The sequence below is a fragment of the Podarcis gaigeae genome, assembly GCF_964106915.1.
Source record: "Podarcis gaigeae genome assembly, chromosome: 1".
Lineage (NCBI taxonomy): Eukaryota > Metazoa > Chordata > Lepidosauria > Squamata > Lacertidae > Podarcis > Podarcis gaigeae.
The window spans coordinates 133,649,187-133,666,032 of record NC_139678.1 but is presented as its reverse complement, the minus strand read 5'-3'; the positions used below and the strand labels follow the sequence as shown (position 1 = coordinate 133,666,032).

General features: G+C 40.4%; 1 protein-coding gene across 2 annotated transcripts in view; it reads right to left on the bottom strand.

Moving 5' to 3' along the window:
• Positions 1–6,982: 6,982 nt before the first annotated feature.
• Positions 6,983–16,846, bottom strand: part of PCNT (pericentrin) — a 75,383-nt gene continuing 65,519 nt past the window's right edge. The window contains exons 35-41 of one of the 2 annotated variants that reach the window (XR_014556164.1): positions 16,164–16,263; positions 13,106–13,270; positions 10,663–10,898; positions 9,468–9,593; positions 8,875–9,016; positions 8,094–8,191; positions 6,983–7,413 (exon numbers count right to left, since the gene is read on the bottom strand). Coding sequence is in view for 1 of the 2 variants with exons in the window: in XM_083702554.1 (XP_083558680.1) it covers positions 7,388–7,413; positions 8,094–8,191; positions 8,875–9,016; positions 9,505–9,593; positions 10,663–10,898; positions 13,106–13,270; positions 16,164–16,263 (856 nt within the window). In the remaining variant the exon portion in view is untranslated. The remainder of the gene's footprint in view (positions 7,414–8,093; positions 8,192–8,874; positions 9,017–9,467; positions 9,594–10,662; positions 10,899–13,105; positions 13,271–16,163; positions 16,264–16,846) is intronic. The other variant, XM_083702554.1, reaches the window with a different exon arrangement.

Below are 16,846 nucleotides of genomic sequence, written 5' to 3'. Positions count from 1 at the left end.
TTTAACTTTTGTATGTTTTAAATCAGGGCTGTAATTGTTTTGATTTTACTGTTTTGTAAACTGCTTTGAGGTGTCCCCCCCAATCAACGTGTATAAATTTTGTGAAATAAATAAAATGTGTTCAAAATGATCTGTTAACACATTATGAAAGGATGACAGAATGTGTTTTTTTATAGATATAAATGCACAGCCTATGTCCCAGAGAGGGTGGGAGACACGCAGAAATCCATAGGGATGATGTTACCACAGTTCAAAATACTGAATGATGCTGCATAAAGTTGGGAAGCTGCACTGGGAAATCTCAAAGCAAATCTTAGAAATCAAGGAGCCATAAGTCAACAGAGCCACCATCAGTTTCTCCAATCAGAAGCTAATGGCATCAAGGAATAAGATGCCCTCCTCTCCGCTGGTTGACTCCCTCCATGCACTTGGCAGTGAGGCTTCCCACTCTGCTTTTCTTGCACACCCCACCCCATCCCTTTAACACTCACCCAAACCCTTTTACACCCCCCTCGCTCCATTGTCCAAAGGAGAAAGGCAGGGGAGATTGCAAAAGGCTTAGATCTCCCTGTGCTGCTGCTGGCAAATTAGGATGGAGAGTCGGTTTGGCAGAAATAGGAGCTTGAGAAGGAGGAATGAGGCTAGGGCAGAAGGCGACTGCAGTAGCAGCAGCAGCAGAGCACTAGACCAGCACACCGCTGCTCCTGGCCACTTCACATGGAAGATCATATGCAGTGATCCCCCGTGGTCCTCCAATGGTCAGAGGGGGTGGGAGCTGGAGTCCAGCAACCGCTGGAGGGCTACAGGTTCCTCATTACTGCCATAGTCCTTTGGCTCCTCTATTGTAGGTGCTTGTAGTCAACAGATATTCAATTAATATATAATAATTGAATCTAAATCATTTTAAACAAAAGGTTTTAGATTATTTCACCTAAAGTATCTGAAATATGAAATCTAGTAAGGGTGAATAAATTGATGGCAGTATCAGGAAAAATAATTACTTACCTTTTCTTGCACAATGCTTAAGTATTCAGCTTCATCAGGTATCTCATCCAACTGAGGAAGTTGCCCCGCCCCCCAGAAAACAGCCTGTAATTCCTAAAGCTTGAATCTGACATCCAGATTAAACTGAAATCCGCTCTCTGTGAGGATTAAATGATGTCCAAGTGCCTCTAACAGTGTTCACATTTTTCAAACAGATAATGCCCTGGCATTAAATCTGCATTTGCAAACTTGCTTGAGGCCAAGCTTTCCTCAGTCACTTTTAATATGGAAGCCTTCTGCCTGTGATCATGGGGGTAGTACAGCCATCATAACTAGGACCCATACATAACCTCATCGGCCATTAATTTGACACTTGAAGCCATCCAAGTTGGTGGCCATAACTGCATCTTATGACAGTGAACCCCTTTGTTTAACTTGTCTGCCCAACTTATTTGAATGACCTTGGGTTCTAGTATTATTTGGGGAGTTCAAGTTCATGCACCTCGTATCAGTTACCTCTCACACACTTTTTGTCTAAAATAAGCTAAACAGCCCAAACATTGTATCCTCTCCTCATATGCAGGGGTTGATTCAGTTCCTTGGCCATTTTGCCGGCAGGCCCTTTTTTTACAATAGACTCCTAAAAAAGAAGAGTATTCTCACCTTGTATATGGTGGGGATCTCTGGTCCCAATGACGACATCACAAATGTTGAGACTGGGACTCCTGGGAGGAATCTCTATGTCCTCCTCTCTTGTCAGATAACCATTGTGAAGAACCTCTAGACATTACTGGTGCCCTTATTTTTTTTTTAAAAAAACATTTTTATTGCATTTTCAGTTTACAGAAGAAAAAAGAAGAAAAAAGAATAATACTCCAACTTCTAAAATACATTTTTAAATTGTTAGCTGGACTTCCCCACACCTCCCTCCCCCTGCGTTCTTTACAATAAAGCATATCAGCAAATTATTACCTTATTTCGTATCTTATTTATATCTTTCAAAATATTTTACTTCTGAATTTAAAGTACCTTTTATCCAGTGTTTATGCCTTAAAATAAAAAATATAATAACCTTAAATTTCGACTTTTTCTTAATTATAACTTGTCTTCCTATTTTCCCAATCTAGTTGCAGGAGCTAAATTCCAAAACATGCAGATTCTTAACATTCATACAACTTATATTGTTTTTGCAAATAGTCCTTGAATTTTTTCCAATCTTCTTCCGTTGTCTCTTCACCCAAATCTCGGATTCTGCCAGTCATTTCAGCCAGTTCCATATAGTCCATCAACTGCGTCTGCCACTCTTCCAGCGTGGGAAGATCTTGTGTCTTCCAATATTTTGCTATAAGTATTCTTGCTGCTGTAGATGCATACATAAAAAATGTTTTATCCTTCTTTATCACCCTTTGGTCCACAATGCCCAGGAGGAAGGCCTCTGGTTTCTTGGGAAAGGTGTACCTGAACACCTTTTTTAATTCATTATAGATCATTTCCCAGAAGGCCTTCACTTTTGGACAAGTCCACCAAAGGTGAAAGAATGTCCCTTCAGCCTCCTTACATTTCCAACATTTATTATCAGACCGATGGTAAATTTTTGCAAGTTTGACTGGGGTCATGTACCACCTATATATCATTTTCATAATATTCTCTTTCAAGGCATTACATGCCGTAAATCTCATTCCAGTGGTCCATAACCTTTCCCAGTCTTCGAACATAATGTTGTACCCAATATCCTGAGCCCATTTTATCATGGCTGATTTAACTATCTCATCCTGGGTATTCCATTTAAGCAGCAAGTTATACATTCTCGAAAGTACCTTGGTCTTAGATTCTAACAGTTCTGTCTCTAGTTTCGATTTTTCCACCTGGAATCCTATTTTTTTGTCCGACTTAAAAACTTCTTGAATTTGAGCATAGTGAAACCAATTTTGCACCCTATTCTTTAATTTTTCAAAGCTCTGCAGTCTCCAATTGTCTCCAGTTTTTTCTATCATTTCCCAATATTTTGGCCATCCGACCTCCATGTTGAGTCTTTTTCTGGCCTTGGCCTCCGCTGGTGATAACCACCTCGGGGTCTTACCTTCTAGTAAGTCTTTGTATTTTGTCCAGACCATAAATATAGCTTTCCTGACAATATGGTTTTTGAACATTTTATGAACCTTTACCTTGTCATACCACAAATATGCATGCCATCCAAAAGCATTGTCATGCCCTTCCAGATCTAGGACATCAGTGTTCTCAAGAAGTAACCAATCTTTCATCCAGCAGAAAGCCGCAGCTTCATAATATAACCTTAAGTCTGGCAGGGCAAATCCCCCTCTCTCTTTGGCATCAGTTAGTATTTTAAATTTTATTCGGGGCTTTTTGCCCTGCCAGACAAACCTAGAAATATATTTCTGCCACTTCCCAAAACACTCCACTCTGTCCACGATCTGTAGGGTCTGAAACAAAAATAACATCTTCGGCAATACATTCATCTTTATAGCTGCAATTCGGCCCATCAAGGAAAGTTTCAATCTTGACCAAATCTCTAAATCTTTCTTAATTTCTGACCAACATTTTTCATAATTATCTTTAAACAGATTCAAATTTTTGGCAGACAAATTTACCCCTAGGTATTTTACCTTTTTAACAACATTTAATTCTGTCTCTTTCTGAAACCCATCTATTTCCAAAGGTGTCAAGTTTTTCTCCAAAACCTTAGTTTTTTGCTTGTTCAATTTAAACCCCGCTACCCAACCAAATTCATGAATTAGTTCCAACACTCTCTTCGTACTAGATTCTGGCTCCTGTAATGTTAAAACCAAATCATCTGCAAAAGCTTTCAGTTTAAATTGTTTCACTCCGACCTGAATTCCTTGTACCAACCGGTCTTCCCTGATCATTTTCAAAAGCACCTCCAGAACAGAAATAAATAACAGAGGGGATAGGGGGCACCCTTGTCGTGTTCCTTTTTCAATTTTAAATTCTTCTGTCACCACATTGTTTACAATCAATTTCGCTTTCTACTCTGAATAAATTGCTTCTATTCCATTTTCAAACCCCCGTCCCACTCCCATCCCTTCCAAATTTTTCTTCATAAAACTCCAAGAAATGTTGTCAAAGGCTTTCTCCGCATCAACAAAAATTAACACTGATTTTGTATTGATGTTGGTTTGCAAAAGTTCCAAAATGTCAATAATATTCCTAGTATTGTCAGACAAATGTCTTCCTGGGAGAAAGCCTGCCTGGTCTTTATGGATTACTTCATTTAATACTTTTTTAAGTCTACTCACTAAAATGTCTGCAAAGATTTTATAATCCACATTTAGGAGTGAGATGGGACGGTAGTTCTTTAGTTGAGTCTTTTCAGTTTCCACTTTAGGGATCAATGTGATGAAAGCTTCTTTCCACGATTCCGGTGCCCTCTTCCCCTCCAAAATCTGGTTGCATACCTCCATTAGTGGTTGTATCAAATAGTCTTTCAATGTCTTATAATACTTGAAGGTAAGCCCATCCGGACCTGGAGATTTGCCTAGTTGCATATTCTGAATGGCACTCTCTATTTCTTGTTGTGTTATTTTATGATTCAGGATTGTTCTCTTTTCCTGAGCAAGTTTTGGTAAACCATTTGTTTTCAAAAATTGGTCTATCTCCTTCTCCTCTTGTGGCCCTTGAGTGTAAAGCTTTTTAAAGTATCTCTGGAAACACTTCCTAATTTCTTCTGGTTTCTGGATATTTCTCCCTTCAATCTCTATATTGGTGACTGTGTTCAATTTTTGTCTCTTTTTCAGTTGCCATGCTAAAAGTTTCCCACACTTATTAGCTGATTCGAATGATCTTTGTTTCATTTGTTTAATTTTCCACTCAACTTCTTGATTTATCAATTTCACATACTGTGCTTGATAAAATTTAATTTCTCTCAAGATCTCCTTCGATTTTGGTTTAGATCTCAACTTTTTCTCTCCATCTCTTATCTTCTCTAAGATCTTGTCTTTTTTCCCATTCCAGAGCCTTTTCTTTATCGTATTCTGTTGTATCAGAAACCCTCTCATAACTGCTTTACTTGCGTCCCAGATTGTTCTTTTTTCCACCATGGTGCTCAAATTAATTTCAAAATAGTCTTTCAAAGTTTTTTGGGCCTTCTTCACAATCTCCTGATCTCTTAATAGGGTGTCATTCATTTTCCATCTGAAGGAACCGGTTGGAGTAAGTCTTAATTCCATTTTCATAGCATTATGGTCGGAGCAAGTTTTTGGGCAGATTTCCACTTTTCTAGTCATCGGTGCCAGTCTCCTAGTTATCCATATTTGGTCTATTCTTGTCCATGACAGATGGGCCTCAGAAAAGAAGGTTCCTTCTTTACCTAGGGGTTTTTTTGTCCTCCAGATATCAATTAAGTCCATATTGTCGGTTAGTTCAAAAAAAGTTTTGGGTAGTCTGCCGTCTTTTGATAAGCTTTGATCTTGTGACTTATCCATATTTGTGGAGACAACTCCATTCATATCTCCCATCAAAATGATGTTAGTGTAGTCTAAATAGTCCAGGATTGTCTCATGCAGTTTCTTGTAAAATTCTGATTTCCCCTCATTCGGTGCATAAATTCCTAATAACAAAATTTTTTCTCCTTGAGTCTGTATTTCAATAGCCAAAATTCTTCCTTGATGCCCTTAAACCGCTTGGCAAGCTGTGCTGGGGAGACTGGATGGTCTGATTGGGGGAAATGGTATCCACTCCAGGCCTTCAATAAAGGACCTGTGAGGTGAGGACAATAATATCCTTGTCCAGCTGATCAAACATCTGGAGCTCTGGGTTCAAGGATAAGTGATATCACCTAAGCCAGTGATCAAGCCAGTGATATTAAATCCGTAGATAGGCAAGGAGAAAGAGAACTTTTCCATGATTGACATCAAAGGTGTGAGAGGAATTGTGCACAGTACACAAGTACTGCCAGTACTGGTCCAATGCAGGCAGAGTGAGCTTGGGTAGGAATCTTGTCTTGTCCTTATGTTTCTTGTCTTCAAACCTTCAGGGTCAGAAGAAGCAGGACACTTCAAACATCAAAACTTCTTCATTTTTTATTCCAAGGTGGCAGCAGACTCCGTGCAGGGAAGGCCAGCCAGCATGGCCCCACAGGTTCAGGATGCTCAATAATGGCAAAGGTCTCCCAAGAGGAATCCTCTTCCATGATAGAAGGCCCAAGACCACACCATGAGGCTCTCTCATCAAATCACGAAAGACAAAAAACTGCAGTTTTACTGATATACTTAAGTCCAGTAGCACCGGCAGTTATATTGCACTCTCTGCATGCCAAGGGCTTTCCTTCCCTTGTACCATGTAGGCAACTTCATTTCTCCTCAGCGAGGGGGGGGGGAAGGCATTCTGGGTTGTACCCAACTAATGTCTACTCAGAGTAGACCCAATTAATGCTCCTGTTCGCCATGCCTATTAATTTCAGTAGGTCTACTCTGAGTAGGACTGTCACTGGGACACAACTCTGTGTGTATGTCCAGAGGTTTCCTTCCCTTGTACTATCCAGAAAACTTCATGGACTCACAAATATTTTCTTTTGCCAAGGCACTCTGAGTATGCTTAGAGGCTGTCTGTTACATTGCCATGCATGGCTAATTACTGGCTGCAATCTATATATTACTGCAAGGCATCCCTGCCCTGGCACCAGGCAGTCTGGAAACATCAGAGAGTTTGATTTACTGAAAGAGCAGTGCAGGGGGTGGGAGGGCACTCCAGGCTTCCAGCTATATCAGTTAATACCATGGAAGGCACTGCGGTTTCTCAAAAGGGCAACAAACGAAATGGATGCATCTCAAATCTGTTAATCAGATAAGATGGTTCTTGATTGGAAAAGTTTACAGTGACTTCAACATCGGGAGAGATTCTGCTAGTGGAACATACTAGATGACTCTCAGAGTCCCTTCCAACTCTACAATTCTAAGATTATATGCAGTTTCACATATAATACACTGAAATTATAAAGATGAAAGAAACACAAACACAATAGTTCTAAGTAAGGATTTAGAAGGTTTTTTTTTAATAATGGTTTGTGAGAAATCCAACTGAATTATTTTAGATTTTTAGTAAAAAGAAGCACTGACAGAGACATTATGGCACGTAACACAGCATGGCACATTCAGTTGTCAACTTCTTAATAAATCCAAATAAAAAACCATGAAGCATTATTACTTTCTCCTGAAAGACCCAAAGTGCACTAAAATTTATAAAAAAATACTTTGTATAAAAACATGATGCAAAATTACAGCAAACACAGGCACTTTTATTCAACTGAACAAAAGTGTGGACAGATTCTGTACATGCAGACGTGTTCCTTGCGCAAGGTGTTCACTGGAGAAGAAAGCAATAGTTGAAAGTTTCTGTAGTTCATGTCAAAGATGTGATCTCAAAACTTTCAAAGTTTCTCTTGTCGAGATTGTCCTAAATTAACACAAATTCAAATTAATTCGAACACCACTTTAAATCATAGTTAAACTAAACTATGGTGCTGGTATGAGCTGCTGAAACCGTGGTCACTTTGCTCTCCCTCCTTCCCAGCTAAGTTTAAAGAATCTAAAATATAAATATAAAACTATACAAGAGCAAGTTATACAAGCAGAGGCGGCCCTCTCAATAGGGAGTGAGGCAGCTGCTTCAGAACAGGGAGCAGTGGAAGTGCTGGAAGGCAGGGGCATTTGATCTGCCCCAAACTAGCCTGCTGGCCTCAGCTACAGTGGAAGATGCTGTCATGTTTATAGTATTGATCAGCTAATCCAATTTTTTTAATGGAATGGTGAGACACTACTTGATCCTTTGTCTCAGGCAGCAATGTTTTGAGCTAGCGCTGTGGACACGTGCAATGCAATATGATGCACATTTAACTCTGAAGTAAGGTTTACTGAGTTTAGGTTGGTTTACTCCCAAATAAGTGTGTAGTATTTCAGCCTCTCTTTTTTAAAGTTATGCATTTTCATTTCCTGTTTGAAAGTATTTTGGGCCATCTCTGTTTATTTTTTTGACATGGCAACAAAAAATGGCTCTTTGTCTCTATGTGGGTTGCTGGGCATGATTTAAGACTGAAAGGCAAATGCATGCCTCATAATTCATTAAAACTACCTTACCTGGCATAATAACTCCCAGTCTCTGCTGAATGGCCTCCAGGTGAGCAATATATTCAGTTAATGAATGTTCAGGATCTTTAGATGGAGCTGAAGACGTGCTGTAATGGCATAAATATAAAAATAATTAAGCCTCCCCATACACAAAATTCTCAGTACATAAAGTAGCCAAACACACTGACATAACCACGAAGGGCAAAACATAGTACCAACAGACTTGGGAGACCCAGACTATCACCCCCCCCTCCATGTGAAGCCCGGGGGGGTGTGTCCCAGCTGCTTTCCAGCTTTCCTATGAAGTTTGGACCCTGTTTAAGGAGATCCTGGTTTTCATGCTAAAAAGCAATTGCAGCTATATTCAGTTTAAACTTCCTTGGCTGACCAACAGCCTAGATTTTTTTAAACCATGAAGTGTAGCAATAATTGGAAGAAGTGCAGGTATTAAATGCTATTTGCAATGCACATGCCACCGAAAAACAGAAAAGAAGTATTTCAGTTTTGTGGATAGGTACAACTCTAATTATAAAAGAGAGCTGAGCAGTATATTCACAGCTTTGGATTGGCCCCTTGTGGTCTTCCAGGTGCTGTTGGATCACAACCCTCATCATTTCTAACCGTCAGCCATGCTGCAACAGTTGGAGGACCGCAAATTCCCTGCTTCTGTCATAGATCATTCAAGCTTTAAATGCCGTTTTTATTTATAGAATGATTCAGAATGGCACATTAGTTAGAAAAAAAGTAGTGTGTGGATGACACCCACATTTGAAATAAATTATACACCAACCTGTTATGAAGCTGCTGTGGTGGTTTAGGTGAGGAGTTCCCAAGACTCAAGAGATTGCTTCTGCTGCTGTGTCTCACTTCCTGAGTTCCATCACCTGGAAACACCTCGTGCTGCTTTAGCACCTCGATTCTAGCCCTGGTACCTAGATGGAAGAGTATACAGTGATTCATTTAGACCTGAACCTATGGTCAATGAAGACAATTCTATAATGCAGGAAGGAAGCAATGTGTGCATTTTAAAAAGTAAGATATAGCCTAAAGCAAAAACTTTTACTGTATAAGCCATGCATCAGTACTGCAGCAGACAGTCAAACATTTACAAGCCTATTAACTATGAGCTGCTACAAGAACAAACTCAAGTCCTGAGCATTCCCTATGGCTTCCCACCTCCTGCTTTCCGCATCACCATCCATATATCCAGAATCGAGAGATTTTCCTTAGTGTGTGTGGCTGCTTTCACAAGAGGGAAGCAGCTATACTTTTCGAAAGAAGTGTGGCATAATAGGTTACTCAGAAATAAGAGGAACACAAGTATACAGTTATGATAGTTTAGTTTGTTCACTTCTGCACAAAGAGATATATACTAATAATAACTTGTAATCAATCCACAGGATTCTTCTGGAGTTCTCACATGAATTGTGTCTAACGTTAGGAGAAACAGATTCCGACGGCATCTCTCTCCTGCCAACTTTGTGCCATTTTTTCACCAGAAACTTTAACCTTGAGGCAAAAAGACATGAATCAGTGTGCAAAATAGTTTCCATAGTACTTGCAAGATCTCACAAAACTGTACAAATGCCGCCCACCACACTTACTGTGAAAATTCCAGGAAAAACATATAAGGTGGCCACACGTCCCCCTCTCACACACACACCACATACATCTCCACCCCCCTCAAATCCAAGGGCAATTCTACATTTCACAGGCCACACATGCAGAATTTTGTTAACTATCAAGCAGCATATCAAGTTTGCCAAACAAGCAAACAAACAAGCAAACAAGTAACATACCTCCCCTGTCATATACACCTTACTGGAATGCCCATCACCCACCACCAAATCAGTAAAGTCCCTCTGCTCAGCAACAGGGATGATCTCTAGCACTCTTCTCTCTCTCTCTCTCTCTCTCTCTCTCTCTCTCTCTCTCTCTTTTTTAAAAAAAGCCATTACATCATCGCTGATTTTAGGGCAGTGCGGATGGATTTAGAAGGCTGAGCCGAAGGGGAACAAAATTGAGAAGATCCATCACTTAGAAGATTCATTTTGGCCTCACTCAGGGTGCTGTACTACTAAGGATTACCAAAGTCCACCCCTGGTTCAGTGCCCACTGCCAGCTCTACATGGCTAGTGGGCATGAAACAGCTGAGAAAACGGGTTGATTTCTTTTGTTCTTTCCACACACCTCAGCAAGTGCCCACTGCCAGGCCAAAGTGGCTAGCAGGTAACAAATGTGAAAGCCCTGGGGAATAAACCCTGGAAAATCTGGGATAAAGTCTTTAAAAAATCAAACTGAAAAAACCTTATTTTCTTCTTTCCCTACCCATACATCCCCCATTCAATAAAAACACTTCACAAGGCACTTTGACTGGCAGATGCCCCTGGTTGCTTCAGGTATGCCATCTTCACTTCCATTAGGACACATGGCTTGCCAACTGAGTGAGGATTTAAATTCTTTTGTTTCAGTGGGGACTTTTTATTCCTCTTTAAAAAGAAAAAATAGATGATAACATGTAGTGAAATGTAGAAATAGGGAACACTTTGGTGATATTTGAAGAAACGTGTTTGGTTACCTTGATATTGCAATCACCACTCTAATGGCAGACCTGAACTTTGTAAAGGAACGGCTCCGTAATTCAGAGACGGTCAGATCAGGAGAAGGATAGATGCCCATGCGCGCTATGAGGGACAGGGTTGCTTGCTCGCATTCTTGGAATCCACCCAGAAGCAGCAGAAGATATTTTTTCTGATAAACCAGAGCTTTCCTAAAGCTCTCAGCTCTCAAATACTTCCTGTATAACTTCTGCATCTAAATTTTAAAGAGAGAAGAACATTGAGCTTACAGAAAATTTAGAAACCAAATACAAAAAGCACCGACCTCAGTAATATTTCCCTGCAACCCATTTGTCTATGGCTGAGAGCTTTCCAAACGGTGTGTCGCACAAACGCTCCCCGCTCTCCTCCCAGGACTGGAAAGGCGTTGGTTTTACCTCCAGTTTGCTAGGAAAACTGAATTACTGTGTCGCAAAATGATGCATGTCTAAAAAACATGTCACCAACATGAAAAGTTTGGAAAGCTCTGGACTATGTGCTCTTAGCAGTTAAATGTTTACAGGTCGTGTGTGAGTATGAATGAATGATTGCAGCCTAATTCATTACTGGTTCCTCTTCCCCCTTGACTGCCTCAGCACTTGCTATTTAGTCGTTTCTTGGTTGTCTTGAGGTTTTAAGAGGGCCCACTACTGTGTTTTGTTTAATAAAGCTTTTAAACTTTTCCTTTGCTGTGCTTCTTGGATGCCCCTTTACACAATCCTCACCCTGGTCTGATCAGCCAGAACTCAGTTTTTTGGTAAAACAGGTGATTCTACCTCAAGTTTGCCATTTCTCAGTTTGGGAAGATTTGGGATTTTATCAGTTTGGGGTGATTCACCAGCTGCAATCCTATCTGTGCATAACAAATCTCTGCAGTAATCCATGACCTTATCATATCCAGAGTGCGCTGTTGCAATGCATTCTGTGTGGGTCCGCCTTTGTAAACTACTTCATAGAATCAAAGAATTGCAGAGTTTGAAGGGACCCAAGGGAATCTCAACTGAAGCATCCATGGCAGATGGCCATCCAACCTCTGCTGAGAAACCTCCAAGGAAGGAGTCTACCAAATTCTGAGGGAGGCCGTCCCACTGTTGAGCAGCTCTTACCATCAGAAAGTTCTTCCTGATGTTGAGTCGGAATCTCCTTTAGAAGCTTCAGCAGATGAAGAATGCAGCAGCCTAGGTGATGGCGGTGGCTAAATGCTCAGTCTACATTACACCTATTCTGCATATGTTGCACTGGCTTCTAGGCCAACTCAAAGTGCTACCAATAACTTTAAAGCCTTTAACTGTTTGGGGCCCTTCCCTCAGAGAAGCTGGCCATAGGACTGTGCAATGTAGGCCCTGCTTGTGTGACCTTCAGAAAGAGAGGGAAGGTGGGTGGGCACAGTTTTCGGAGGGGCCCCATAGGTAGGGATCATCCTCTCTGGAGCTATATGATCAAAAACCTCCCCTTCAGTGGCACTGAGACTAGCTGAGGATGGTTTTTAATGAGGGGGCTCAACAGGCAGGAGTTTTTAGTCTTATATATGGCTGGCTGTGACATATCGAACTGAAGTATCTTTATTACTATTATTATGACTGATTTATGTTGCTTATGTTTTATGTTTTTATTTTTCAATAAAATAAATTGAATTACAGCAAAATTACAACGTAAATTATACATGTGAAACCAAAAAGGAAAAAGAAAAAAACAAAGAAAAACCATAACCATAACATTCACAACACATAACAAAACATACATAGACTTTGACTTCCTTCCACTGTTTTGGGACTTCAAATTTTCAATTTTCTTAATTGTTGAGTTATATTTATATTGCTTCTAGCTTTATACCTATTACAACCATTTCTTCATTTCTTTGACCCTGCAGAACTTCACTCATTACATACCGTTATTTTTACTCCAGAACAATGTTTTTTCATGTGTTCTTTAACGCAGTCCCATTCTTTTATTAATTTTTGTTCTGACTGTCCCCTTAAGACTGCCGTTAATCTTGCCAAATCTATATATTCACAAAGTTTAATTTGCCATTCTTTTCCTGATGGGATTTCCCGCCCCCTTCCAATTTTTTGCTGTAAGCATCCTGGCAGCTGTTGTCGCATACAGAAATACTTTCTTTTTGTTGCTAGGAATATCGTTTGTGATTAAACCCAGAAGAAATGCTTCTGGTTTCCTAATAAAAGATATTTTTAACATCTTATGTTTTATACGGATTTAAATGTTGTAATCTATACATTTATTAATAAATAAATACTCATTTTGGGAGTTCAAGATTTTCAACACAGGATTCCCTTAACCCCTGCTCTGAGCACTATACCCACCTACCCACCCTTCCTATTGCCAGCTAAATTTGGCTTCGTATGTTACTGCTGATATGCATCAGAACAGCTCAAAGAAAGAGAGCATATGCAGAGAAATTTTTACCTTCAGATTGGAAGATGACATTGCTGACTTGTTTTCTGCCACAACATTAGTTTTTGTTTCTTCATGCTCTGTTGTTCGCAAGCCATTGTGCAAAATAGGTATCTTCTCCTGATAAGCAGTCCCTTCCGATTCTTGCATGGAGTTAATAACACATGTAGGTTTGATCTAAGCATGACATTTAAAGACTGGTTCAAAACTTCAAAATTCAATACAATATAGGCAATGAAATTCAGCAACATTTAAATATAATGGCCTGATACGGGTTGTGTGCTTTCCCTTGTGACTAGGGAAGAGGGATGGGGTAGACCACATCAGTGAGCAAGAAGGATAAGTCTCTGGAAAACTGTGTGTTACCCATGTACCTTAGGCTGTCTGTTGCCGACCTGGGGAAAGTCTCCCCCCCCCCCCACCAATGAAACCAAATTATATATTCCAAATTATACAAATTATCCAATAATCAAACAAATTCCAATGTTATGCCTAATTATAAATTATTATTATTTTTTAGCTGACTTTCCATGCTTTGAGATTGGAGGGAATCCTAATCCTCTCATAGTTCTGCTGCATTTCAAAATATTACAATAATTCCCTTAATACATTCTGATGTTAATCCTTCATTATTTTCAATAGCCTCTGTGTTCATTCTGCAAGTGAGTTTAAGTCCAAATAAAATGTTTCTGTGTGGATTTTATGTCTTACTCTTCTTCTTTATAGTCCAAATCTGTAATCCAAGATTCCACTCTGTAAATTCACATCCTCTTGTCACAAACTGGTGTTTCTGCTGAATCAGTCCAGAAGCCTTCCACTGCAGGGAGCTGCCATATCGACACACAGTCCAGATAAAATCAAATCATGGCGTCTGCCTAGTGTTTTTCCTTAACCAGCTGCTATTCAAACATTAGCTGTTACCAAGTAAACTGGAAGTACAAATATCTAAGAGTAAAATGTTAGAGGTCTCTCCCCGCCGCCCCGCCAAAATAATTTGATTCAGCTAGCTGGTCAGTCTACTTTCAGTTTCACTCCTGGCTCCTTGTTAAATTAATACTTCGTCAGAAACCTCCCAAGCAGATATCCAAAGTTCTTTGGCATTTCCCCAGTTGTTAATGAGATGTCTCTTCTACTCCAGGGGAGTCTTTTGATCTTCTTCCAGGAAACCAAGAGTTGAAAGCCTTGATTTTCCTTCCCCCCCAGTTATTTCCACACAGTTAGTAATTATTAGAGTTATTAAAACCTGATTATATCAACAAATGCAAAATTTTTAGTCTCACTTGCTTTCCTAAGTCCAGCAGTCGTACCTTCCAGAGGGGATTCGCCAAATGTAATCACATAGGCAAATATCGAAGGAAAGTAAATAAAGGCTCATCCCCCTTTTGAGTTCCGTCAAACCGGCATCTCAGCTGATAAGTCCCCTTTTCCAATTGAGTCTTCTAAATCTTCAGAGGCTGAATTAATTAGCAGAAAAAATCCTCCCTCTTCACTCAAAGCATGTCCATTATTTAAATCCAATTTTTCATCTTAAGAAATGTCACTCGCAGAGACAGCTTCGGAGAGTGCCAGAATCACACGGGGGCTTTCCATCCAATGCCCCCCAGCCCCTTATTCCCTCCAGATTTGGGGCCAGGTGTTGGGCGACTGTGAATGAGACTGTTTCCTCCAACCCTGGAGGAATTTGGGAGGCTGATTACTCCCATCTCAGCCTCTAATTGCCCGTGCGAAACGGAGATGATGGAATTTCAGCCATCATCTGTGGCGACGAGCCGGAAGTCTTGCAGCCTTGCGGGGGGCAGGTAAATTCTTTTTACAAAATGAAGTTCAGGGACCTCGACCCCTATATCCAGGTCTGATGTACTGCTCCATTGTGCATTTTCCTTCTTTAGCTCCCCACTCGGATCAGGTTAAAAAATGGAAGGCTCTCCTTGAATGAAGTCTGAGGAGCAGATAAGGCCCCACATGCCAGGGAGTCTAGGCAGAGTTTGATTTGAGGAGAGGTCTGGAAATCTGGCCTTTGATTGTTTTCATGTTTTCTGTGTACCTTTTTACTTTGGTATGTGGGTCATGATTCTGACGGCAAAGAGTAGGGAGAAGGAGAGTGTCTCTTACAGGGTCTCGACTTTTGTTTTTTTCTTGAGGATTGAGCGCTGTTTACTGGATTCGATGCCTGGGGTTACTTGAATTGATAACTGGATCCAGAGCCACCAAGGTGGATGAAAGCCACCTGAAATTCTCAACTGGTGCATAAAAGTGCAGTCTTTCTAGGGGAGAATTAAGAGCATCATGTGGTCTGCTGAGGGCTCTGGCAGCCACTAATTTAGTAATTCCCTCCACTTCTGAAAGACCTTCCTGTATGATGGTAAGAAAGGAGGAATACGGTTTCTTTTGAGGCATTCCCTCTCCCCTATGGCTCTAAAACACAAACCACTTTTGTTTGAAGACGACCTGTTGGCTCACTCAATGTTGTTTCCACCTGGGGATGTGCCCATTGTAACAGAGTTGATTCTGTGGTTGTTTTCTTTGGCTGTGGCCTTTGCTGCCTTACATGAAATCCATTGGCTCTTCTTGTGAGGAGTCACTAGTTTCTTTGCTTTAATTATGGGGCCCAGAGATTTCTTTTTGGGAGAGTGGATGAGTAAAGAGAGAGATTTTGAGGAAGCAAAAAGAGGAATACAGCTGAACTGAAGTAAAAAGGTATAAAGAGAAGAGAAAGTTAAAGATAGCTCAAAAAGCAAGCACAAAGAAAAGGAACAAGGACATCTGCTTGAGCTGGCAGGAAGACAAAACTAGAGAAATGCTGACAGGAAAATGAGGAGGAGCAGTCAAAAGAATCATAGAGCTTTCCTTCTTGAGTTGCTAGAGCAGCTAGGACCAAGCATGGCTGCTACATAGCTCTTGTCTGCCAGGAAAATAGCTCCCAGAAATTTAGGATGAACTCTTCCTTCAACCCCCTCAAAAGGTGAAACGGGTTACCCGCCTTTTTTTCTTTTTTAAAAAAATTGCTTATAAGCATTAACTGAAGTATGAACAATGGCTTATCAAAATAAAATAAAATGAACCCTCTTACTGGAGATTTGGAGGAGGCCAGTAACTCTGCTTTAAGTTCCTCAACTATATGCAACAAGGCTGCAACTGCTTCATCATTTGAAGGAGGCGAGTTAACTGTTCTGTTAAATAAAGGGTAGAAAAAAAGAAAGAATCCAAGTAATTGTAGACTCCGTTGCTGTCCCATGGAACAGATCTGTCTCTATACATATGAAACCTGAACCATTTGACATTAAGACAGCATAGAAAACAGAAGTAATTCACCAACTGTATACGGAATAACATTCACCGGTAAAAAAGTACTAATGTGTTTTTATGAAAGTAATGAAGGCATCACTTTTTTCAGGCACACCTTACCTTCCACGTTCATGTAGACTGAGCATATATGGTAAGCTGGGGCCTGAAAGTGTCATGAACTGCCACATTCAGGCCTGATTCAGACCATTGTTTAGTGTTACATCAGCACCAGCAGGTGCAAACTTTGAGCTGCTTTGCATCGTGTGCAGGTACGAGCACCTGTATATGTATGTGTGTGTGAGTGTATTCATATTCCTTACTGAAGGTAAAGCAGAAAAATGTAATTTTTTAAATGTAATAATAGTTCAGGTCAGGCTTCCTCAACCTCAGCCCTCCAGATGTTTTTGGCCTACAACTCCCATGATACCTAGCTAGCAGGACCAGTGGGTCCCAGGGATGATGGGAATT